The sequence below is a fragment of the Rhinolophus hipposideros genome, assembly GCF_964194185.1.
Source record: "Rhinolophus hipposideros genome assembly, chromosome: 21".
NCBI lineage: Eukaryota > Metazoa > Chordata > Mammalia > Chiroptera > Rhinolophidae > Rhinolophus > Rhinolophus hipposideros.
This window is the reverse complement of record NC_138067.1, coordinates 17,605,153-17,630,305: the sequence shown is the minus strand read 5'-3', so window position 1 is coordinate 17,630,305 and position 25,153 is coordinate 17,605,153. Positions and strand designations below refer to the sequence as shown.

At 35.3% G+C, this 25,153-nt stretch overlaps 1 protein-coding gene across 1 annotated transcript in view; it reads right to left on the bottom strand.

Annotated features, from left to right (window-relative positions):
- Positions 1-25,153, bottom strand: part of NFATC3 (nuclear factor of activated T cells 3) — a 96,616-nt gene that overhangs the window by 55,799 nt on the left and 15,664 nt on the right. Inside the window, 2 exon segments of the mRNA XM_081032659.1 lie at positions 6,758-6,920; positions 8,918-10,052. Of these exon segments, the coding sequence (XP_080888785.1) occupies positions 6,758-6,920; positions 8,918-10,052 (1,298 nt within the window).

The following is a 25,153-nucleotide window of genomic DNA, read 5'->3' as shown; positions in this document are numbered from 1 at the left end:
GTTGAAAAAATGAAAGTAGAGCGTGGTGATATACTTTGCTTTAAGTAAATTAGTTCATTTAATCCAAAAACTCCTGTGAAATACATGTCACTTTTTCCAGTTTACAGATGAATTATCTGAATCTAAGAAAAATTAGCGAACTACCTCAAACTCATAGCTAATAAGTGATTAGTCACTCCTTTCGGCTATACCTTTTGCTCTTTTGTGTTTAATCTTAAATAGAACAAATTATTCTCATGAAAGCAACTGTTCATCTAGTGGAGAAAGAAATACCAATAATTTTACCACTCGCCTCTAAGTACTGTGAAGGGGACAGTGTCCATTTTGCAATCTCCAGAGCCTAGTATAGTACCTAGTATGTTACAGACTTTCAATCATTTTGAATTAATGCATTTGGAATTGAGGAGTACAATTTAATGGAGCAAAATAATTAACGAGGTTAGCCAACAGATTCAAATAAGACTTACAGCCGCTGAAGTAGCTGTTCAAAATAAAGTAGTTAAATCTAAAATAGAAAATACAAATAAACAATTTTATTGCTATCTATTAAGTTACCTAAATATCATATAACATGCTAGTAAGTACTATATACCAAAGTATCCTAGTCATTAGATGACTCACATTAATACCAGCTTGGCAAAGATATAAGCCACCTGTCCTTTATACTTCGATAGTAAAATGAACCAGTAAAGGGGGAAGGTAATCATGCATATAAGATTTCAAAGGGAATATATTTCCTAATACGTATTTCGGCCAACTTCGCTCCAAGCAGAAGTATATACTATAGCGTAGAAAAACAGGGTTTCTCCTTTGCATCTTGGGGATTTTAAAGGAACATCAAATTAATTAATTAGACTATCATCCCTTTCCATTTCCAGAGGAGCATTATGTTGCAGGCAATAAACAAATTATTGCTACTGTTAACACTACTCTATGAAAACATTAATCTAGTATCAGTATACTTCTCTTCTGGCCATCTTCTGCTTTGTAGAAGAAAGTAAGCCAAGTTGTTTGTTATGTTTCTGTATCGTTTCCATAGCAAAGGTCTGTGCCTGCTTAATTTAACTAAAGCTGGAGGGTTAAAGCCTGAAGGTCACTATAGGACAGAATAGAGCAGCTTCTATAAGAGCAGTTCTGCTAAATTACTTGGGAGTAGGGGATGTGAATATATCAGAAACATGACAGCACACTGTAGACATATTAAAAATACGAAATTAAATTTCCACAATATAAACTGCTTCAAACTGAAAATGTACATACAACAACATCATATAAAAAACCATCACCTGGAAATGGATCTTGGTGTATGACGAAGAACAAAGTCTAAAGCTGAAAAAATATTACAATTCCCATTTTTAAAATTTCATTAACTTTTGGGATAAGACTCAAATATTTATGCCTTAATAAAACATCACTGTATAATAAAGTACTTGTGTGTGTGCAGTTTTATGCAACTTTACCACACCACAGATTCAAGTAATCACCATAACAGTCAAGCTACAGAATTCTTCCATCACCACAAAGGAGCTCTCCTCTACCCCTTTACATTCACAATCTTCAACCCATCCCTGTTTCCTGGCAACTGCTAATCTAGTCTCCATTGCTACAGCTTTGCCATTTTGAGAATGTTTTATAAATATAAATGGAATCATATAGTATGTAACCATTTGAGATTGGCTTTTTTTTCCACTCAGCATAATTCCATGGACAACCATCCAACTTGTAAGCACCAATAGTTTGTTCCTTTTCATTGCTGAGAGGTAGTGCATTGATTATATGGATATACTGGAGTTGGTTTAACTATTCAACCATTTGGGTTGTTGTTTTTACCCATGAAAATTGTAGCCACTATGAGTATTACTATAAAGGTTATTGTGTGAACATAAGTTTTTATTTTTCTGTAATAAATACTCAGGAGGGAGATTGCTGGGTCGTGTGGTAAGTGCAAGTTTGGCTTTTTTTTCCTTTTCCACATTTTATTAAATGATTATCTGCATCTCCTTTTGCTTTTTTATAGGTCTACTCATTGAAGTGACATTACAAATTTATTTCTAACTTTCCCAGATCCATTATTTTAAGCCTCCTTTTGACATATTTTAATTTTTTTTATTAGTGTACAAAACAATGTACTAGTTAGACATTACACCCCTCACAAAATGAGAACCCCAATCTACTACCCCTCTGACATCATATATAGCTGTTACAATTCCATGACTATTCCCTACGCTGTACTCCACGTCCTGCGACTATATATCAAATTATAGTTGACATGCATTGTTATTCAGCTTCAGATTCACGTGCACAGTACAGAGGTCAGGCACAAATTTAGCTTTTCAAAGAACCTGACAAACTATTTTCCAGAGTGGCTATACCATTTTACATTCCCAAGAGTTTACAAGGGATCCACTCTCTTGTCATTCTTGCCAGTATTTAGTGTTATCACTACTTTTTATTTTAACTGTTCTACTAAGTATGTAGTGATATCTCATTGGGATTTTAATTTGCATTTTTCTAATGACTAATGATGTGGGAAACTTTTTCACATGCTTATTGGCCATCTTATTTCTTCCCTGGCAAAATATCTATTCATGTCTATATCCCATTTTCTAACTTAATTGCTTTTTTTTAAAATAATCTTTGTTGCTTTTTTTTTTTTTAATTTTATTGGGGAATATTGGGGAACAGTGTGTTTCTCCAGGGCACATCAGTTCCAAGTCGTTGTCCTTCAGTCTAGTTGTAGAGGGCGCAGCTCAACTCCAAGCCTAGTCGCCGTTTTCAATCTTTAGTTGCAGGGCGCGCAACCCACCATCCCAGGCGGGAATTGAACCGGCAACCTTGTTGTTGAGAGCTCACCCTCTAACTAACTGAGCAATCTGGCCGCCCCAAACTTAATTGCTTTTTAACGTTGGGTTTGAGAATTCTTTATATATTCTACATACAAGATCTTTGTCAGATACATGGTTTGCAAATGTTTTCTCTCTGCCTATAGCTTGTCTTTTCCATGATTTTAATAGGATCTTTCATAAAGTTTTTAATTTTGATAGTCTAATTTATCATTTTTTTTCTTCTAGGTATCGTGCTTTTGGTATCATGTCCTAGAACTCTTCTCTTAGCTTGAAGTCCTGAAGATTTTCTCCTAAAAGTTTTATAGTTTTACAATTCACATTTAAATTTACAACCCATCTTGAATTAATTTTTATGTAAGATATGAGATTTATTTTTTTGCTTACAGATGTCCAATTAGTTCAACAGCATTTGTTAAAAAGACAATGTAAAAGCTCTTAAAGAATATATCTTGGTCTATAAACAGCATCTTCTTCTGTAAATACAGTTGCCATTACTTATGTTAAATTAAAAATTGACATAATTTCAAATGATTTTTATGTTTTGAAAAACAAGAATAAAATGTTTCAAATAACTCCTAAAATGCTAATACTTTGTGGACAAATGAAATCAAAATCTACTGCTGTATATTTCTTGTAATTCATTAATATACCATATTTTCTTGGTCTTACAGGCTTCTAAACGAGCACTGCCCAACAGAACTTTCTTCAATGATGAAAATATTCTATATCTGCCATTTTTTAAAATCCATGATCCATGTTGTATCAATTCTTATGAAAATATGAGGTTTAGGTTAAGATTTTCTTGCCTATGGATGTCCAATTGCTCCAGCATCATTTGTTGAAAAGATAATGTAGCCATTAGCCACATGTGGCGACCAAGCCTTGACGTGTCATTAATACAACTGAAGAACTCAATTTTTAACTTTAATTTTAATGTGGCTTAGTGGGTACTGGATTGGACAGTGCACCTCTAAACCCTTCCTTCTGCTCAACACTTTTCCTTCCTTAATATCCACCCTTTCCCTGGCGAATGTTCCTATTAATTAGCTAGGAACTTTCTTCAAATAAATAGTGCCTGATTCAACCCGTCTGGGTTGCAGGTCCCTATTTGCTCTCATAGAGATCTGAATTTCCTCCGTTAAACTTTTATCACACTTTATTTTATTATCTCATTTGCAAACCTCACTAAACTATGAACTTAATGGGAATAGGAAACGTCAATTTTTTTCCTCTGCTGAATCCCCACCTACAGTAACAGACTACCTATTTATACTACCAGAATGTAGTATAAATGTCTGCAGACCATACATACATATATTTTTTAAGGAGGGCGCAGCTCACAGTGGCCCATGCAGGGATTGAACCGGCAACCTTGGTGTTATTAGCACCTCGCTCTAACCAACTGAGCTAACAGATCACCCATCTATGGACCTTAATGAATAAGATGATTTTCTTTGAATAAAAGTAAAAGTTAATTAGTTAGCTAGAAAGTCGGTGGTATTTTTCAATAGCTTCATAGTTTGAGTTCTTTTATAATTTCAAGAAATATATACTTCAGAAGCCTTTTAGCTCTCAATGTATAAGTATATTGAGAACATCTGAAAGTAAAAGACAAAAATGAAACAGGGCAAGTATGTAGATATATAACAGAAAATTATTCTTGCACAAAGGAAGAAAGAATATCAGATTGAAAGGGAGCATCATAGGTACTGAGACAGGCTGATACGGAACCATCAACATCCAGATATACTCTGGTTATGTCAATAATTTTAGGTATGATGATATAATTCTTCAAACAACAAGATAGAAAAAAATAAGTCATTCACAAGGAGAATATAAAACACTGATGATATCAGAAGCGTTAGTATCCTCTTAAGCAGGGAATCAGTTTTTAATTTAAAAAATAATGTGGAAACAAATCACTTGGACTCCCAAAAGAATTTTCTTCATTGAAGAATTTGTAAATAATTTCTTTCCTGGTGAGAAAATTCAAAGATACAGGAAACAAAGCAAAGATCCTTCCTCCTTAATTAAACTGAAATAAGAGCTCATTTAAAGCAAAATACGACTCTAATAATAAATGGCAGAATTCCTATGTTGAATTTTCCTGATATTTCCTTTTTCTTTCAGTTTTATTGAGACATGACTGACAAATAGAGCTGTATAAGTTTTAAAGTACAAGGTACACAGCATGATGACTTGATTTACAAATCTTGCAAATTGATTACCATGATAAAGTTAGGTAACATCTATCAACTCATATAGTTATAGACAGAGAGAGAGAGAGAGAGAGAGAGAGAGAGAGAGAGAGAGAGAGAGAGAGAGAGAGAGATTTTTCCTTGTGATGAGAACTTTCAGCATCTACTCTTAGCAACTTTCAAATATACTATATAGCAGCGTGAACTACAGCCATCGTGTTGTACAATACTTCCCCAGTACTTACTTATCTTGCGGAAGTTTACACCTTTTAGGACCACCTTTATCCAATTCTCCCACCCCTGCCTCTGTAACCACAAATCTGATCTCTTTTTCTGACTTACATTTTTTGCCACAAATCATTTTGAAGCCTACCTAAAATGTAAAGCTTTGTTTATCAAGAACTATGACACATGTGCAGATAATAATGATAAATCATAAAGCATGGGTGGTATAGGAAATGATAGTTCATAAGTTGTATCTGTTCAAATTCACTTCAGATATAATTAATTTCTCCACTACAATACACAATGCTATAAGACAAGTTCTGAGAGAGAAAAAAATGGGTGACTCAAGATTATTATATATAGCCATTCTGATGTTTGAGTTATATATAAAGGCAACAAACATTCTCAAACATGAAAGAACCCAAAGAATATAGAATCCAAAGCCCTCCTTAAACAAACAAAAAATAAACAAAAACACTTAATGAAATAAAAAAAATAAGAATTAGCAGTAACCACTGAATCCAACTAGACATAGGACTAAGGCTAAACAATGGGGGAGGGTGCAAGGCGGGGAATAGCTGTAGATCTGAAAGATAATGCAAGCAACAAAATTCAAAAAGTAAAGCAAGGGGGCAAAGTTTAAGAAAGACAGTTAACTCATTTTTCAGAGCAGGGAGCCATTTCATACCATCTAAATCTAAAACAATGATTCCATCTCTCTCAATAATTTATTTGACCTTTCGATCTTTTAAGACCGCTAAGAGTGAGGAACAATATCTAAGATTCAGTAGTTCTTAGTTTGACTTTTGTTTCATTTTTCAAATGTTTCATTTAAAGTAAAATTAAAGTTAATATTCAATTGTTAACGATTCAAAACATTACATATATTTCACATACTCAAATGTTAATATAATTTTTACAATTTCACTTTAGTTTTATTTTCTTTTAATAAAGTCAAATAAAAATAAGTTAAAAATTTAACTATAAAGATGTTCAGTATAATCTATCCTTAAAAAATTTCACTCATTTTTCCAGCCATCCATCCAGTCTTCCACTAAATACACACACAGAGAACTATTTAGAATGTTAATCAAATGTTAACAATTGCTTGTTTCTGAGTGGTTTAGATTTGGGGTGATTTATTGTTTATTTTTTCTACTTTTCTGTATTACTTAGATTTTAAACAAGCATGTATCATCATATTTAGAAACATAATACAGCCATTTTTAGTTTCAATCAGAAAACAACTGCTTGACCACTATACTCTTTCCCCAGAGCTTCCCCAGCTGCAGTCAGGCCAGGAAGAATATCTTTTAGCCTAGCAAAAATAACTCAATATGGAAGTGCTGTCTTATCAACAGGATACAAAACCTCAATAGAGGCTTTCTAGTTTTGAATTTTCTCTATAAGGGGTCAGTAGTACCTAACTGAACAGACTCCATCATTAACAGATTGGTATCTGCAAAACACGCCCCCAAAATCTCATACCTTCACAACAGGATGTCCCCCGGTAGATGCTTTTACTGCTCCTCGGCTACCTTCAGTTTCATAATGGGCTCGATGATGAGTTTTCGGCTGCACTTCTATTTTCAGTTCACACTGTCCAAAATGAGTTGGTAAAGGCCAGTCTAGTGGAGGCAATGAAGATGTGCTATAAACAAAACACACGAAGACGGATTCACCATGCTATCATTGCCAAGCAGTGATCCAAATCACTTCTTTGCCAGCACCAACACTTCTCCCTGTGATCTTGGAAACAAATCATTCCAAAATAAAACTTGACTTAATAAGTTATAACACTGTATATGGTGGGTGCTTAAGAAATAATTCTATAACCTGAAGAATAAAATACATTTTATCGACTTTTTGGTGTTCTGTATTTTTCAAGAAAGGATAAATTCTAACATTTGTAAAAGTGTAACTGTTTCTCAACTATGTGTACATAATTGCAAAAACAATCGAAATAATTTCATATTTTAAAGCAAAGACGCATCTCTCCAAGGATCTAAACATCCCTGTCTCAGTATATATGTCTTCCTCCACGGTGTGAGACGATAGAAGTTAGTCTATTGTACATGTTGCTCCCCCTCCTTCGGGTTCCTCCCTGTAGCTCTTTCCCGTCTCTCTGAAATGTTGCTTATAGTAATATATTGCAATTTGAGGTAAAATTTTGATTTCAGTACATACTTGTCTGAAAAAACATAAGGCCTATCACTGCAGCATCTCTAAACGCTAATTTTAGAGGTAAATGTTAAGTGATCAATAAATAATTTAAATGGTTTAAAGAGCTACAGGTTCATTTAGCTATATTAAGATTGAAGATACGGAATTAGAAAAGAAACTACTTATATGTTTATAGGTCAAATATTAATGGACCCAAAGCTAGAATGATTTAGACTAAAAAGTAGTATTTTCTTAAGGATTGGTGAAAAGGGAGTTTTAAGGTCTCTTCCACTTTCCGAAATGCTATCATTCCTATCGTAAATTTCTAAATAATTTCACTGATTCCTTGAATGTTCTCAGCCTAGCTTTACTAGCTACTATGATACTCAATGGCATTAATTTTTATTAGTCTAAAACAACTTTACCAGTTCTCAGCTAGTTTCTGAACTTGTTCTGCAGACTTAAGCAAACCCCTAAAAAGATTATTTTCAGAAGCAGAGTGATAGGCTCAAAGTTATCTTCAATACTATAATTCCACATTACATTTTTCTAAAGATCTGGATCCATAAATAAACATTCATACCAATGAAAAAGTAAACAGACCCAACTCCATTGGGGGATTTAATGATAAAAGTAGTCTTTTCTAATCAATTATAGACTAGATTGAATCTATAAATAGTAGTGTGATGACTGCTAAGCCATTTGGAAAATAAAGTCATAACACTATCTTCACTCCAGTCCTTAGCTGGACTCAAGACTCAAATATACATACATTTTACAAATACATATTTTATATATATATGTATATCACTATAAATATTTATAATGTAAATACAAATACTATATATTACGTTACATACATTATAAGAATAATACATAAAAAACCTTATTAGAAACATGTGAAAGTTAGACTTTCATTTATTTTTTAAAATTATTTTAGAGTGGGATAAGGCTTTCAAATATAACACAAAACTCAAAAGCCATAAAAGACACAATACAAAAATTTAAAAATCCCTCTACAATAATAAAAAAAAAAAATATCACAAACTTATAAAGACAAAAAATTACCAAAAAAAACTTGTCACAAATATGAAAAGGTAAATTTCATTTGTATACTGAACTCTTAAAACTATATAAAGCTTATTCCCAATTAATTTTATTAATAATTTAATTCATACTATAATCCATCTTTTACAAGAGTTTTTTTTAAAAATAAGAAAATTCCTTCTAGGGATTCTTAAATGTAATTTGTTATCTACAATTCATTATCTATACACTTTTAAAAGTATAACTTTAGCCTATCTAAAGATACATTTAGGACTCACAGGAAAACAAATGTAGACTTTTAAGTTGTCTGGAAGAAACTGAAAAAAAAAATAGAGGAGGAGAAAAAATGGTCAAACCATTCTACATACATAAAGTAGTTACATGCCACCAATAAGCCATAAGCACGAAAAATTACCGGCAGCCATTTCATCAACTCACCGAAATATAGGGGTGTGGCCAGGCTTGGGTTTGCTCCAGGTAAAGGGTGAAGGAACTGAAAGAAATTGGTCACCAGATGAATCTTTCTTTAAAGAATACTGAGCTCCAAGGCCATCATCTATTGAAGTCTCCCGGGATGGTGATAAACTCCCTTGGTCATCTGAACAGAGCTCTAATTTTCCTGGTAGTACAGTAGCTTGATCTTCAGAAGTCTTCCTTGTTTTCAAAGGGATATCAGTCTCTACATAGTACTGAAATGGAAAAAGTGCAGGGCCAAGGCCTGATCCACCCTGGACAGAAGCACTGAGCCACGTATCTTCTGTTACACTTCCCCTGGGAGAGTGACCAGGAGAAGGAACAGGTGAGTGATGGGGTGAAAGGGACCCAGCATAACAAACCTCAGCACTAGAATGCCGCCGTTTCCCACAGGGGGAAGTAGGCCTCGATGAGGGTCCTGAGGCTGGCCTGGGGCTCAGCCAGTTCTCATCAGTGACACTCGATCTAGGAGAGTGGCAAGGAGATTGCCTGGGTGACAAGGAGTGTCCAAGTCCATACTGTTGATGCCAGGACTCTTCTCCAGGGCAGCCCCCTGGAGAGCCACCAGGAGAAGTCAGAGGGGATCCAAGAGTAAATCTGGCGGCTGCTTCATTCAACTCGGAATCCACATCATCATAAATATGTGAAAGAGATTCACAAGAAGAGGCATCTGAGAACCAGCTCCTAGAAGAGATGCTGCTGGCAGGACTAGGACTAAGGGAAGACTCCCGGTAAGACGGCTCAAGAGGAAGATAGAGATGGTCTCTAGAAGGCCTTTCCAAATATTCCCTTTCGGGATCATTTATATGTAGGTCATCTTCATGAGCATCTATTTCTTGATGACAGTTAGGAGAGATGGATGTAATTTGAATACTTGGGCACTCAAAGGGTTTGGGACCACCTAATGGGCTGTATTTAGATTCTGGAATCTCAGAAGTTCCTTCATAGTTTTTGTGACCTTGTAGTTGAAACGATGGTGACAAAACAGAAGAGTGAGACGGTAATCCATGATGTGGTAAGCAAAGTGGTGAGTTTAAAGCAGATGGAGGTGGATCTACATTAAAGATGTAAATGGAGGCACAATCATCTGGCTCAAGATCTGGGGGGGGGGTGTCAAAAAAAATCAACAAACAAGAAATTAGAAAATTAAATGTATAAATTACTAGATGAAAAAGTAAATAATAATAATCTTGAAAGAAAAAAGTGGGACATAAAAGGTCCATTATTAGCTCCACTAAAGAGTGGTATGTTTTTTACAAAATGTATCTGGTTATTGCTGCAGATATATGCAATTATTACACATATATGTAATTATGTATGTAATTTTTTCTCTTTTTATTTCCACATTTTCTAAAATTAGAAACAAAACATTATCTGAAAACAGTAAGTGCTTTTATTGAAATAATCATATCCATAGTTCTAAAAAGCATTCACAGAATTATAGAATGATATAATCATACAAATTCAGCCTCACCTGGGGTCTGTAAGTTAAAAGTGAGTAAAAGTCTTTGAAAGATTTTTAGTTTAAGTATACACACTAAGTTTTTTAATGAAAGGGATTATAGACTCAACTCAGGAGACCGAGACTCTAGTCTACCCCTGCCAATAACTGTAAATTCTTAGTCACATCATTTAATCTCTCCAAGGCTTTAGTTTCCTTGCAGTAAAATTCAGAACTTTTCTTTTTGTTAAGGAAATTTTTATGATTAACAGTAACAGCTTTTTCTGCACAGTCACATCATCAAGAATTCCTATCTCTGGTCACAGCAGACCATGTTATGAAAGCCCCACGATGCCACTGGATCATTTACCTCAACTAGAAAATAATCCACTGGGGCTTTAATTTATGATGGTTAAAGTAATCCTCATGAGGACAGAACTTTTTAAATGTACCCCTTGCCGGAGTATTTAATACTAAACAAGTCCTGCCAAATCATTGGGAAAACCAAAGACAAAATTGTTCATAGCGACAACAGAGAGAAACACAACCCTTTAGCCTGTTCTCAACAGTACTCAAGATCACCTTGTTTCACTACATTAGGACCCCAGAAACACATGACCCCTGCCCCACTCCGTTCAAGCCTCTGTTTCTCAGTCTAGTTGTGCAGGTCACGGCAGCCCACACAGACCTGGCGACCTCAGCTTTAGGAGCACCGCACGCTCCAATCACCTCAGCCACTGGCCAGCCCCCTAAAACACACATCTTTAGACTCTTGCTGTTGCGTTCTGTGGTTAGTGAACATATTCAGCAAAGAGTTTTTAAACAGCAAAACAAAATCCCCTAGGTTTAAACCTTGGCTCTGCCATTCCATAGCTGTGTAACTTGGACAAGTTATTTAACCTGCTTGAACCTCAGTTTCCTGAGGCAGTTTTCTTCTATAAAACTGGCAGGAGGTGAGTAGAGTATCACCTGAAACAGGCAGCACCATTTTTAAGACAAGCAACACAACACAATAAACAATAGTTAGCAAGGACTCAATACATGTCAATTACTTTGTCTCTCCCTTTTTAAAATTTAAGATGGGTATGTGTGTTATATTTTACTTTTTAACTGAAATATATCCTAATAAATTGAAATACCTTTTAAAGTATACCACTCTACTCTCTCACTCCACTTACTGAAAATCAAGAGAAATAGGAAGTCAAAGCTCCAAAGTAGAAAAACCCATATTTGACTGGGGAAAAAGCTATTAAAAAATACAGAAGAGGTTTTGGGGAAGATGGGCAGTCATTGCTAATGGATATTAGGTTTCTTTTTGAAGTGACGAAAATGTTCTGACACTCATTTTGATAATGGTTGCACTATTCTGTGAATATACTAAACACCACTGAATTGTAGAGTTTAAATGGATGAAGTGTATGGTATGTGAATTATTTGTCAATAAAGCTGTTATATAGAGAACACAATATTATGTATATTTTATCACAATTAAAAAATTTTTTAATTTAAAAAGTTTCTTATCTGACTAATAAAATCATTAAAGAAAACTGTAAACAAAGGCCACCACCTAACAGTTAACATTTTCATGTCTTAGTCTAAATGAGTATATATTTTTATACAGTTGTGATTGTAACATTGCTTTGGGTTTTTTTCTAACCTTTTATTGAAGTATAAAATACATACATAAATATGTACATATCATAAGCATATAGTTTGGTGAATTTTCACAACAAACACGCCCTGTTACAGCACCCTTTAAAAAAAAAAAGGAGCGTGAAGATCTCAAAAGCCCCCCTTTGGCTCTCTTCCAAGTCATTACCTCTCCATGAAGAATAACACCATACTGACTTCTAACAGCCTAGATTTGCTTTGCCTGTATAACATACAACTTTGTCTTTCAATGTTTTTATATTTTATTGAGCTTTATAAAAAGTTTCTAAACAATTTTCAAGGCCATGTAAAAAGTTGAGAGTCAATTATCATAGCTATTTCCTACCTGTTACTTTGATAAAGAATGTAGCACTTATCATCTCTATACCCATAGCTTTTAGTCCTCCCTTGAATTAGCCTCCAAGGGCAAATTCCTAAGGGTGGGGGTCACTAAATCATGGGGCACACACATTTTTAGCACTCTTACTCTACAGACATTTGTTTCAAAAGACTTGTTTTAATTTGTAACATTGGAACGACATGAGTATCAGTTTCACTTCAGTCTTTCCAGCCAGGATGTTATTTTTAAGTTTAGCCTAATTTAGGAGCAAAAAATGGCTCTGAATGAAATATGATGTTTCTAGGCTGCAAAGAACAGAAAACCCAACTCAAAGTAGCTGCAAAGGGAGGGAGGGTACTTACTATCCAATGGAACAAGAGGGCCAAAGGTAGGACACCTCCAGAATTGGTTATTTCATCAGTTCAACAAGGTCATGAAGAATTCAGCTTCTTTCTATATTCCCATTTTTGGGGGTACTAACTTTGTGCTGTTCACTTTTCAACCATACATATGTATTTTGTCCTAAACCAGAAGCAATGTGATCATTTAATGTGATCATTTATATGTATATATACATATATATAATTTTTTAAGTGTTTTTTTCCAGGTCCCATCAGCTCCAAGTCAAGTAGTTGTTTCAATCTAGTTGTGGAGGGCGCACTCACAGTGGCCCATGTGGGGATCAAACCGGCAACCTTGTTGTTAAGAGCACCGGAGCTCTAACCAACTGCGCTCTAACCAACTGAGCTAACTGGCCGCCCCTAACAAATATTTTTGAGTAGCCACTATATAGCAGGAAAGTTCTAGACACTGAAAACACAGTAGTATACAAAACAAATTCCTCATCCTCACAGAACTTACATCCTTGTAACATGTTTCAGGTGATAATGTTTGCTATGAGGAAAAATAAGAGTAAGGAGAACAGAGTGAGAGGATGAGAGGAAATTAATTTAGATAGGGAGGTCTGGACAGGGTTCTTTTTCTCCGACATCTGAGGAGATATCAAAGAGGATATAAGGAACTGAGCTATAAGAATCTAGGGGAAGAACACTGCTGGGAGAGGAAAGATTGAGTGCAAAGGCCTAAAGATGGTTTATATTTGGAGTTTATGAGAAAAAGCCAAAAGGCTAGTGGGGGTAGAACTGAGGAGGTTAAAATGATGGGGAGGGGGTATGGAATGGCTAGTCAAGTAACTAGTAGAATGACTGCCTGGTTTGTATTACAAGATGAGAACCCACTGGCGGGTTCTAAGCAAAGGATTGTCGTGATCTAATATCCATAATCTGATATATTTAAGACTACTGTAATAATCCAGGTACAAAATAATAGAGCACAGGACGTGGGTGGTGGTGGTTTGTAAAAGGAAAGAAGCAGTAAGCAGTCAGCTTTTTTTTAAGGTGGAGGTGACAACTCGCTGATGGACTGGATGTGAGAAAGGGAGAGTCAAGGATGACACCAAGGTTTTGGGCCTGAACTATTATAAGAACAGTGTTTCTAATTACCGAAATGAAGAAGAAAGTGAGAAAGAATTCGAAGATATGAAACCAAAAATTCTACTTTGAACATATTAAATGTGAGATGCTAATACACTTTTTTTTTTTTAAGGAGGGTGCAGCTCACAGTAGCCTTTGCAGGGATCGAACAGGCAACCTTGGTGTTATCAGCACCACGCTCTAACCAACTGAGCTAACCGGCCACCCCGCTAATATGCTTTTCAAGTAGAGATATCAAGTAGATAGCTGTATATAAAGTCTCAGGTAGGATATGTAAATTTGGAAGTCATTAATGTATAGAGCATATTTTAAGCCATAAGACCAGAACAGGTGACTAGGGAGTGAGTGTAGATGAAGAAGAAAGAGGGCAACTGAGGCACAGGGGACTCCAAAGTTTAGGGATCAGGGAGATGAAGAAGAATGAATAAGGAGAAGGGACAGTCAGTGAAATGGAAGAACCAAGAGTGTGGCATCCTAGAAACCAAGTGAAGAAGGTGCTCATTCACTCAACAACTACTGATAACATGATTACCATTTTCTAGAAACTGTTCTAGATGCTAGGTATATAAACAGTAAATGACACAGCATGGTCCCAGCCCCCATGATGTATATAGTCTCAGGGGAGATTGACCAAAAAAACACAAATTAAAAATTACAAGTACTATTAAGTGGTATAAAAGAAACTAAATAAGGAACCTATTTTACAGAGTACAGGATGACCTTCTGGAGAAGGTAGCATGTAAACTAAAACCTAGAAGATGAGTAGGAAACAGCAAGCAAAGAAAGGGGGTGGGTGGGTAGGCATGAGTAGAGAAGGTGACAGCTCCAACACAGGGGGATAGTACAAGCAAAGGCTGAGTTTGACCTTGGCTTCTTAGAGGAAGTGAAAGGACCAATATGTAGCTAGAGCTAACAACTGAAGGGGGAGAAGTGAAAGAAACAAAACCTAAAAGGATCATGGTAAGGAGTTTGAATTTTATTCTCAGGCTAATGGAAACTATCAAAAAGTTTTAAAAATGGAGTGACATGATCTCTATTATATTTAAGAATAACTTCAACTGCTGTATATGTAGTACTTAGCAAGTCCCTGATGCTTATTAGGTCTATAGTAAAGTTGGTTAAAGTTGTTTGGAATTATTTTCCCTTATAGAATTCATATTAATCCCTAAATTATGTCAACAGAATCCTCAATTAGGAATTTTTGAACTATGTATTTTCTTGGCAATGCTGTCAGTCTGGTTGAATTACGATAAAGCCAAGAACTTTCTACAACTTAGCTGACAATGTCACCTATTCTAAAGGTGGTTAAGCAGATAGAAGCAAAATAGGTCTCTCTGAACAATCCAACACGCATAACATAAAAGCTCATAGCTCGTAATGTTTAACTCAGGAATTTTTATTGGACCCTCATTCAGACCCTCTATATACAATTTTAGATCCCATAATATTATATGCTCATCTCGTCCAGACATTGGATGGTTGCAAAGAAGAGGAAAGAGACAGGAAAAAACAGGCAAACAGTCCAAAGAGCATAGTATCTTAGAATGATCCAGAACAACTTGTTCTTTAAGAATTCCATCTAATTGTATTACTTCTTTACAAATTAAAATTTTCCGTAAAAAATGTTATAAATTTAGTCCAGGTTAATTATTTCACAAATATGACAATAAATCTGGGATTGGCCAGAGCAAGTGGTTTCATTTCCTGGATCCCACTCACAAAATAAGAATTGAAAATGGCTCACCGCTATAACTGCACAATGAGACGGTACTTAATGCCACTACACTGTACACTAAAAATGGTTAAGATGGTAAATTTTGTTATGTATATTTTATCACAATCTAAAAAACAAACAAATGCTGGCACCTGAGTTCAAAGCAGTACAGCAGTGCCCAACTGTACTAGTGGTCACTGAATTCTTCACCACTATACACTCGTAGTTGGAAAATAAAAAGTTTTACTTAAGAATGCATTTGATAAAGTAGCAAAATTATTAACTTATTAAAACTCAACACATTGAGCAAAGAAAAAGGGGGAGGAGGAAGGAAAGTCACCTTTGGAAGACTGTAGTTTCATTCAGATACAATTACTGTACTAATGCCATTTTAGTGTTTGATTGATGCTGAAATCCACACCCTTCCCCCAAATAAACTGTAGATGAAGCAAACATATTCTATAGTAGAATGATGTCTTAAAGCATTGCAGAGATCTGAATACAAAATCTGGGCGAGTGCTGCTTTATTTTTTTCCCAAGTGTCACCAACACTCAACCTCTGGAAATGGTATCAGTGGCTACTATAATCTCACTATGATAAACAGTCCTAGATCCAGATTTCCAGCTTTAGACTTCTCAAATTCATGATGCTTCAGAAATTTGACCATCTCAAGAATTATTTCCTCTGTGTTCCTTCAGCCACCAGGGGGCCCCATGCAAGCATGCAGTAATCTGAACAACAGGGGTTGCCTAGAAATGTCTTTATTTACACTATAAAGCAGGGTTGGCAAAGTAGAGTCCATGGACCAAACCTGGCTTACCACCTGTTTCGCACAGCTAACAATGGTTCAGACAGCTGAAAAAAGATAAAAACAATACTGTTCCATGACACAAAATGATAAGAAGTTCAAATTCTGGTGTCCACAAATAAAGTTTTATTGGAACATAGCTGTGTTCATTTGTTTATGTACAGTCTATGGTTATTTTCACAGAAGTGTAGAGCTGAGTAGCTGTGAGAGATATTGCTTCTCACTGCACTTGGTACACTAACAAATTGCAGTGACACAGTTCTAACCTGACAGCATTCTGAGTGTAATCAAGGTATTGCAACATTTTTTTAACTTATCAGTGTATGCCTCTTATTCAAAAGAGAAAAGTGGACTTCTAACTGAATGTCACACTTTTAAGGCACAGTGGAGTGTGGCTTATTTTGTTATCAAATTAGATGGCAAAGCATTATTTATTGTGCAATGACATGGCTATGCTATAAGAATACCTTATATATCAGCGTTACACAGTAAACACTCATCACAATATTCCCAACTCACAGAAAAAATTTTAAAAAGCAGAATACCTCATCACAATAGGATTTCTTCAAAAAGAAAGAAAAGGCTGCTACCACAGAAAGTTTCTGAATGGCTCATAGGTTAGGAAATCAAAGAAAGCCATTTACTAATGGTGATTATTTAAATAGTGTTTGATTGCAGCAACTAAAGAAACTTGTTCACAGAAAATAAATTTATACAAGACTTAGCCTTGCAGCAGGAATGGGTAGTTGAAAAATTGAAGACATTGGTAGCAACGTCAACAGGCAACTACAAAACAAGGCAAGTGGTTTTCCTTGGCTCCTGGTGTGTAACCAGATGTTACCCATTCTGCTCAATTATTATTTATTTGAAGAGTCAATGCAGAGTTTAAAGAGACTGAAAAATTAGCCTCTATGAATAGTCTGCATGAACAACTTCAGCTAAGAATATTTTCAAAGAAGTGAGAAAACAAGTTTAGTACAATGTAAGTGGACTCTGTTAGGATGTGTTATAATTGATACTGATAAAAATGTTATGAGAATACTATCATAATAAGAATACCATCAATTGTACACTACCAAATTAGACAATCTAGAATAGGCACATTCTTATAAAAACATAAATTGCCAAAACTGACTCAAGAAACAGAAAATCTTAACAGACCTATACAAAGTAAAGAGATTGAATCAGTAGCCAAAACATCTCCCAACAAAGTAAGTCCAGGAAAGATCGGCTTCACTGGTGAATTCTACATTTAGAGAAGAATTAACAGCAATTCTTCTCAAATTCTCCCAAAAAAATTGAAGAGTAAGAAACACTTCCTAACACATTCTATGAGGCCACTATTACCGTTACCAAAGCAAGACAAAGATTACACAAGAAAACCACCGACTAATGTCCCTTATGAATATAGACACAAAAATCCTCAACAAAATGCTAGCAAACCAAATATAACAGCACATTAAAAAGACCAAATTGAATTTATCCCAGGAATGCAAGGATGGTTCAACATATGAAAATTAATTACCAGAATGAAGGAAAAAAATATATATCATCATCTGAATTGACACAAAAAAAATATTTGACAGAACTCAACACCCTTTCATGATTTAAAAAAAAACAACTCAGCAAACTAGGAATAGAAGGGAACTTTCTTAAAATGATCAAAGGCATTTACGAAAAAACCCAGTGAACATCACACTTACTGATGAAAAACTGAAAGCTTTCCCCTCTAAGATCAAGAACAAGACAAAGATGTCCGCTTTCATGGCTGCTATTCAACTCTGTACTGGAAAGTCCTAAACAGAGCAATCAGGCAATAAAATAAACAAACAAACAGCACCTAAATTGTTAAGGAAGAAGTAAAACTATCTCTATTTGCAGATACAAGATTCTATATATAGAAAATCTCAGAATCCACAAAACACAACCACAGCTGATCAATGAATTCAGGAAAGCTGCAGGTTAGAAGATCAACACATAAAATTCAGTTGTGCTTCTACACACCAGCAGTGAACAATCCAAAAAGAAAATAAAGAAAACAATTCTATTTACAATAGCCTCCAAAAGAACTCAATACTTAGGAATAAATTTAACCAAGGAAGTAAAAACAAACAAAAAAAACACCTTGTACACCACAAACTATAAAATATTGCTGAAAGAAATTAAACAAGACCCCAAAAAATTGTATTTGGTTGGTGCAAAAGTAACTGCATTTTAAAAGGTTGAAAATAATTGCAAGAACCGCAATTGCTTTTGCACAAACCTAGTAAGATTTCCCCTGTTCATGGATTGGAAGTCTTAATATTGTTAACACTTCAACACTCCACAAGTAATCTATAGAATCAATGCAATCTCTACTAAAATTTCAATGTCTTTTTCTGCAGAAATGGGAAGACCAATTCTCAAATTTGTATGGAACTGAAAGGGGCTTGTAACAGCCAACATAACATTGAAAACAACAAAGCAGGACAACTCTCACTTCACAATTTAAAACTTACTACAAAGCAACAGTAATCAAAATAGTGTGGTACTGACATAAGGATAGATATGTAGACTAATGGAACAGAACTGAGAGTCCAGAAATAAACCCAAAACACCTATGACCAACTGATTTTTGACAACGGTGCTAAGATGATTCAATGGGGAAAGAATAGTCCCTTCAACAAAAAATGCTGTAACAACTGGATAACCACATACAAAAGAATGAAGTTGAACCCCACCTCACATAAGATATAAAAATTAACTCAAAGGACAGCCAGATGGCTCAGTCGGTTAGAGCGTGAGCTCTTAACAACAAGGTTGCCAGTTCAACTCCGGCATGGGATCGTGGGCTGTGCCCCCTGCAACTAAGATTGAAAACAGCTACTGGACTTGGAGCTGAGCTGCGCCCTCCGCAACTAGACTGAAGGACGACTTGGAGCTGATGGGGAAAAAAGAAAAAAAAAATTCAAATATATGGTGATGGAAGGAGAACTGTCTCTGGGTAGTGAATACACAATAGGATTTATAGATGAGGTAATACAGAATTGTACACCTGAAATCTATGTAATTTTACTAACAATTGTCACCCCAATAAATTTAAAAATATATATTAAAAAAAGAAAAAAATACTACCTCAAAATGGACCAATGTCCTAAGTACAAAAGCTAAAAACATAAAACTCTTAGAAGAAAACATAGGTCATATACCTATGACCTAAAAGCATGAGCAATGAAAGAAAAACTGGATGAAAATGACTTCATAAAAATGAAAAACTTCTGTGAATTGAAAGGTACTATTCAAGAAAGTGAATGGGAAAAAAATATTTGCAAATCATGTATCTGATAAGGGTTTAGTATTCGGAATATATAAAGAACTCTTACAACATAACAACAAAAAGACAACCCAATTTTTAAAAATGGGCAAAGGACTTAAATAGACATTCACCAAAGAACATATATAAATTGCCAAGAAGCACATGAGATAATGTTCAATGTCACTGGTCATTAAGGAAATGCAAATCAAAACCACAAAGATACCACTTCACACCTACTAGGATGGCTGTAATTCACACACACACACAATAACAAGTGTTGGTAAGGATGTGGAGAAAGAGCAACCCTCATACACTAGTAGTGGCAAAGTAAAATGGTGCAGCCATTATGGAAAACAGTTCGACAGTGCCTCAAAAAGTTAAACACAGAATTACTATAGGACCCAGCAATTCCCTCTCTAGGTATAGACAGAATACAAACATACGTCTTCACAGAAAATTGTACACAAATGTTTATAGCAACATTATTCGTAATAGCCAAAAGGTAGAAACAATCCAAATGTCCATCAGTGGATGAATGGGGAAGTAAATTATGGTGCATACATACAATGAAATATTATTCAGCCACAAAAAGGAGCAAAATATTGACAGATGCTACAACCTGGACGAACCTGGAAAACATGCTAAGAGAAAGAAGCCAAACAGAAAAGGTCACATATTGTATGATGCCGTTTATATGATATATCTAAAATAGTCAAAATCATAGACATAGAAAGCAGATTAGGGCTGGCCCGGTGGCTCAGGTGGTTAGAACGCCGTGCTCCTAATGCCGAGGTGGCCGGTTCGAATCTTACATGGGCCAGTGAGCTGCGCCCTCTACAGCTAAGACTGTGAACAACGGCTCTCCCTGGAGTTGGGCTGCCGTGAGCAGCTGGAAGTTGGCGGGAGCTGCTGTGGGCTGCCACGGGGCTACCGTGAGCTGCTGTGAGCAGCCGACAGACGACCGACTGACTGGGGCGAGGGCAAGGCTCATAATACCAGCATGGGCCAGGGAGCTGTGTCCTACACAACTAGACTGAGAAACAACAGCTTAAACGGGAGGGGGTCGGGGGAGGCGGAAAAAGGGGAAAAAAGAAAAAAAAAGAAAAAAAAAGAAAGATTAGAGGTTATCAGAGGATGGAGGGAAAAGGAAATGGGGAGAAATTACTTAATGGTTGTGGGGTATTTTTAAGGGGTGATGAAAAAGTTTTGAAACTAGAGAGCTTGTGGTTGCACAACATTGTAAGTACACTAAATACCACTTAATGTATACTTTTAAATAGTTAATTGTATGTTATATAATTTTCACCTCAATAAAAACCAAAAAAAAATTGAAAGAACTTCTAGACAGTGGACTGAAGACATACATTTGCCCATTCCCAAGCAAAACTCCACTAGTAAAAGGATTTATTTTAAGGGTCTAAATTCACAACAATAAAAAGAACAGGAGATGAAACCATGGCAACAAAACTTTTAGAAGCTGGAATGCAGTATGCGTGGTAACTAATTTAACACCTGAAAAAGCTAAAACTTAAGCCAGCAGTGAAAAGACTGATTTCCAATCAAGAACTCGAAAACGCACTACCAGATACTTTTGGAAGTGGAGGTGAAGACAAAGCTGAAAACAAGACCGGCACAAAGCTTGTTTAAATGAGTCACTAATCCTCCCAATTTCCCATACCTCCTCACTCACTATTGGATGAATGTTCCTCTAGGCACTGCTAGACTGAAGATTTTCTGAAGAGGTAAAACAGAAGAGCAACTGAGAGCCACACTCAAAACAGTGGTGAATAAGTGTCTGTCTAAAACTTATATATCGAAACCCCTAGCACTTTTCCCTCCCTTGCAGGTAATAGACTGGAGAATTCTCTTGGGAATCTGACTAACCTAAGAGAAAAGACATACAGTTAATGACATCACAGGTAACCTGGTAAAACTCCTATAATGAAGGCTGTAGTTAGCAAATGTCACTTATGATCACAGAACTGGCATTAAGGTTTTGGTGCCCCATTTAAAAAAATAAGCAGAGAGCCAAAGCTCATCAAACATCTAAGAAAAGCTTCAACATTAAAGACAGAGGCAAAAAGAAAAATGGAAGAAAAAGACTATGCAGTAAGATGGAAACCTCAAAAATAAAAACAAAGCCTATTCTCAACAACCTCAGAGAAAAAAGATATTGTAACACTGAAACAAGAACATATGCTTATTAAAAAAGATAAAATATGAGCTCCTAGAAATTAAAAATAACAAATGGAAGGCTCAAAGGAAAATTGAAAGATCAAGTTGAAGAAATTTTCCAGAGTTAAACAAAGAGACAAATAGGAAATGGGAGAGAATACTAGAATCTGTCCAGGAGTCCCACAGTTGAAATGTCAAGGTCCAGAAGAAGAGAATAGAAAATGAAGAGAAAGAAATAAAAGATCACGAAAGATCCAGCACAATGGATGAAAACAGACCCACCCCCCCATACTAACACACATCATGAAACTTCAGAATATAAAGGACAGAGAAGAACCTAAAAGCTTGGGAGGAAAGGGACAGTTTACCCATTAAGAACAGATAATTTGAATGTTACCAGACTTCTCGAGCAAAACTGGAAGCCAGAAGAAAATGGAGAGCAATACTTTCAAAAATCTGAGAAAAATTTGTATCTAATCTAGAATTCTACACCAGGCATAACTGAGTGTGAGGGAAGAATAAAAACATTTTTAAATATGCATGGTCTCAAAAATTTACCTCCCATTACATTCAGCTACTAGAGGAATTTCTCCACCAAAATGAGTGTAAAGTAATCAAGCAGAAGGAGGACATGTATCCAAGAAAGAGATGATTCAACACAATAGAAAGGCAAAGGGATTCCTCAAAATGATAGTCAAGGCAGATCTCACAATGACAGATGTACAAGCCTAAGCCAGATTACAGAAATTTAGAAGGCTCTGAGAGGTCTGAAAAAAATAAAACTGACAGACTAACTTGATGTGTTTGAAAGTGCAGAGATGAGATTTAGGCTCCTGGAGGAGATTTAGAAATGAATCATCGTAAGTACATAGAACAATAACAACAACAATCATTAACTCTAGAAACAATAACAAATTGTACAAAGAAGGAAAAGTACTACTATATGATTTAGCTATGAATAGCACAATATCATCATAATAATACAGAGGGTGCCAAAAAAGTATACACATTTTAAGAAAGGAAAAAACTATTAAAATTGTAATAATATATACTGATAACAAAAGACAAATACAAGTCACGTTTGACTTCTGCAATGAGAAGAGGTGCTCAAAGAGGTTACCATCAGCGTCCAGACACTTCTGATTATGGCAAACTACTGCTTGAGCAGCGCTGACCAGTGTCCACTTGTATACATTTTTTGGGGACCCTCGGTATAAGCAATATTAATCTAGCCAAAATTATGATATAACCATATTGGGAAATGAGAAATGTGCCCGAGTGTAACTGAGAGTGACCAATGCGCTAAACTTCATTTTCTACAATGGAAGTCAACAGATCGTGGCAAAAACTGAAAAATCAAAAAATAGCAGTATGAGCATTTTATCTAGAAATGTGAAGGTAAATACCAAAAGAAACTGCTAAAAGAATGAAAGCAGCTGCCGCTAGCAGGGAAAAAAGGAAAGCGAGGTAGACGCAGAGTCAAGGAACTACTCGTTCCAGAATAAGTTTTAATGAACAATTTGATTCTTTAAACAGGGCATGTATAACTTCAAAAATACTTGTAATAACAAAAAAAAGAGATAGAACTTTGCAAGAAAAATGAAAGTTAACAAGCTTGGCTAAATTCAAAATGATTCAGAAACCTGGAAATGAAAATTAGAACATTATAAAGGAAATCAGAATAAAATAATGAGTAATTTTTTTTAAATGTTGAAAATTAGATTATATTAACACAGCTAGAGTTGGAAAAAATAATGCAACAATGAAGCAAAAGAAAGTGAACTAATTTATACCCCACGTTCATTAAGCAAAGGAAATCTACGTTATTCAAGAACAATTAAGAAGCAGTGTGCTGGAATGAATGTGGAATTTCACACAGGTACTCAATTCCACTATAGCCCACCAAAGCAAAAAGGAAATACTTCCTGAGAAGAGTTTTAGAAAGCAAACTATTCCACTAGCTTTAGGTTTTATCATTGCTGAAAAATAATAGCAATGAACAGTTGATCAAAGGAATTCTCACAGCAACAAAAACAAGACAGGAGAATCATTTGGCACTCATTTACAGTACTTTGCACTACTATGTTTGATTGTAGGGACAAAGTCAATAGCACAGAAATGGTGCTGCAATCACCACATGTAGGAAAATAATTAAAAGGGCCAATTTATAGTCAACTAAGAGAACATAGAATATGTACTAGTATCCTTTTATAAAACCAAAAATATGCCAGAAAACTTCATTTTCTCCTAGATAGCCATTAGAGTGGTCTACAAGGAGAAAACAATTAAGAGAAAATATACCTAGACTATAATAGGCCTTTGAGTCCATCCTATGTGAAATTCTCACCAACAGGGCAAGAAATTGCAGTAACAATTAGGTAGGTAAATTGTTGTTTTGAAAAAAGTGAAGCATATATATCAGCATTTAGAACCTGTCCTTTTCAAGTTACTTATGAATAAAAAATATAAAGATATCAAACATATATTTATGTTTCCAAATATTGTATTTGTATTAATTATATATAATGACAGGAAATATAGAAGACAAAATTCAGAATGGCCATGAGAAGCTGGGAAAAAAGAGTAAAAGCAGAAAGAAAATAACGAAGTGGTCTAATTATGATTCTAACACAAACATAGAGTACAGTAACATCACAGTATACAAAAATTAGATTACATGTCATATTCAGAAGGTAGTGTGGAATAATACAAGTGTTGGGGGGATCACAGGAGAAAACTTGAGTGGAGAACACTGACTTTGGAGTCAAATACAATACTTAGTAGGAGAACATTGACTCTGGAGTCAAAAGCAACACTTACTAGCTGCCTTACGTTCATCAAATTAATTAATCTGAGTTTCAATAACTTTGTATCTACACTGAAAGGTTGTGAGGATTCTACATAATCTGTATCAACACCCAGCATCATATTTGGAATAAACATCAAAAAAATGTTAGGTTTATTATATATAACATTTAATAGAACAGAAACAAATCTGGGCCTCAATAATATGCATACTGACTATAATGAAACAACAGAGTTTTATTACTTAAAAAACTAACAGCATATTATCAGATAATAAAAGCATAATATGAAAAATTTTAAAGTAGTCCTCTAATAAACCACATCAGTAAGTCTTTTACCATAGTGATGGAATACTAATCTTCGTATTTTCAAGGAGTATACATACCAGAACCACGGTTTCTAGAAACAAATGTCATATAATATAATCCCTCCATATCTCCCAAACTTACGTAGCACTCTCTTTTAGATAGTTTCTTCG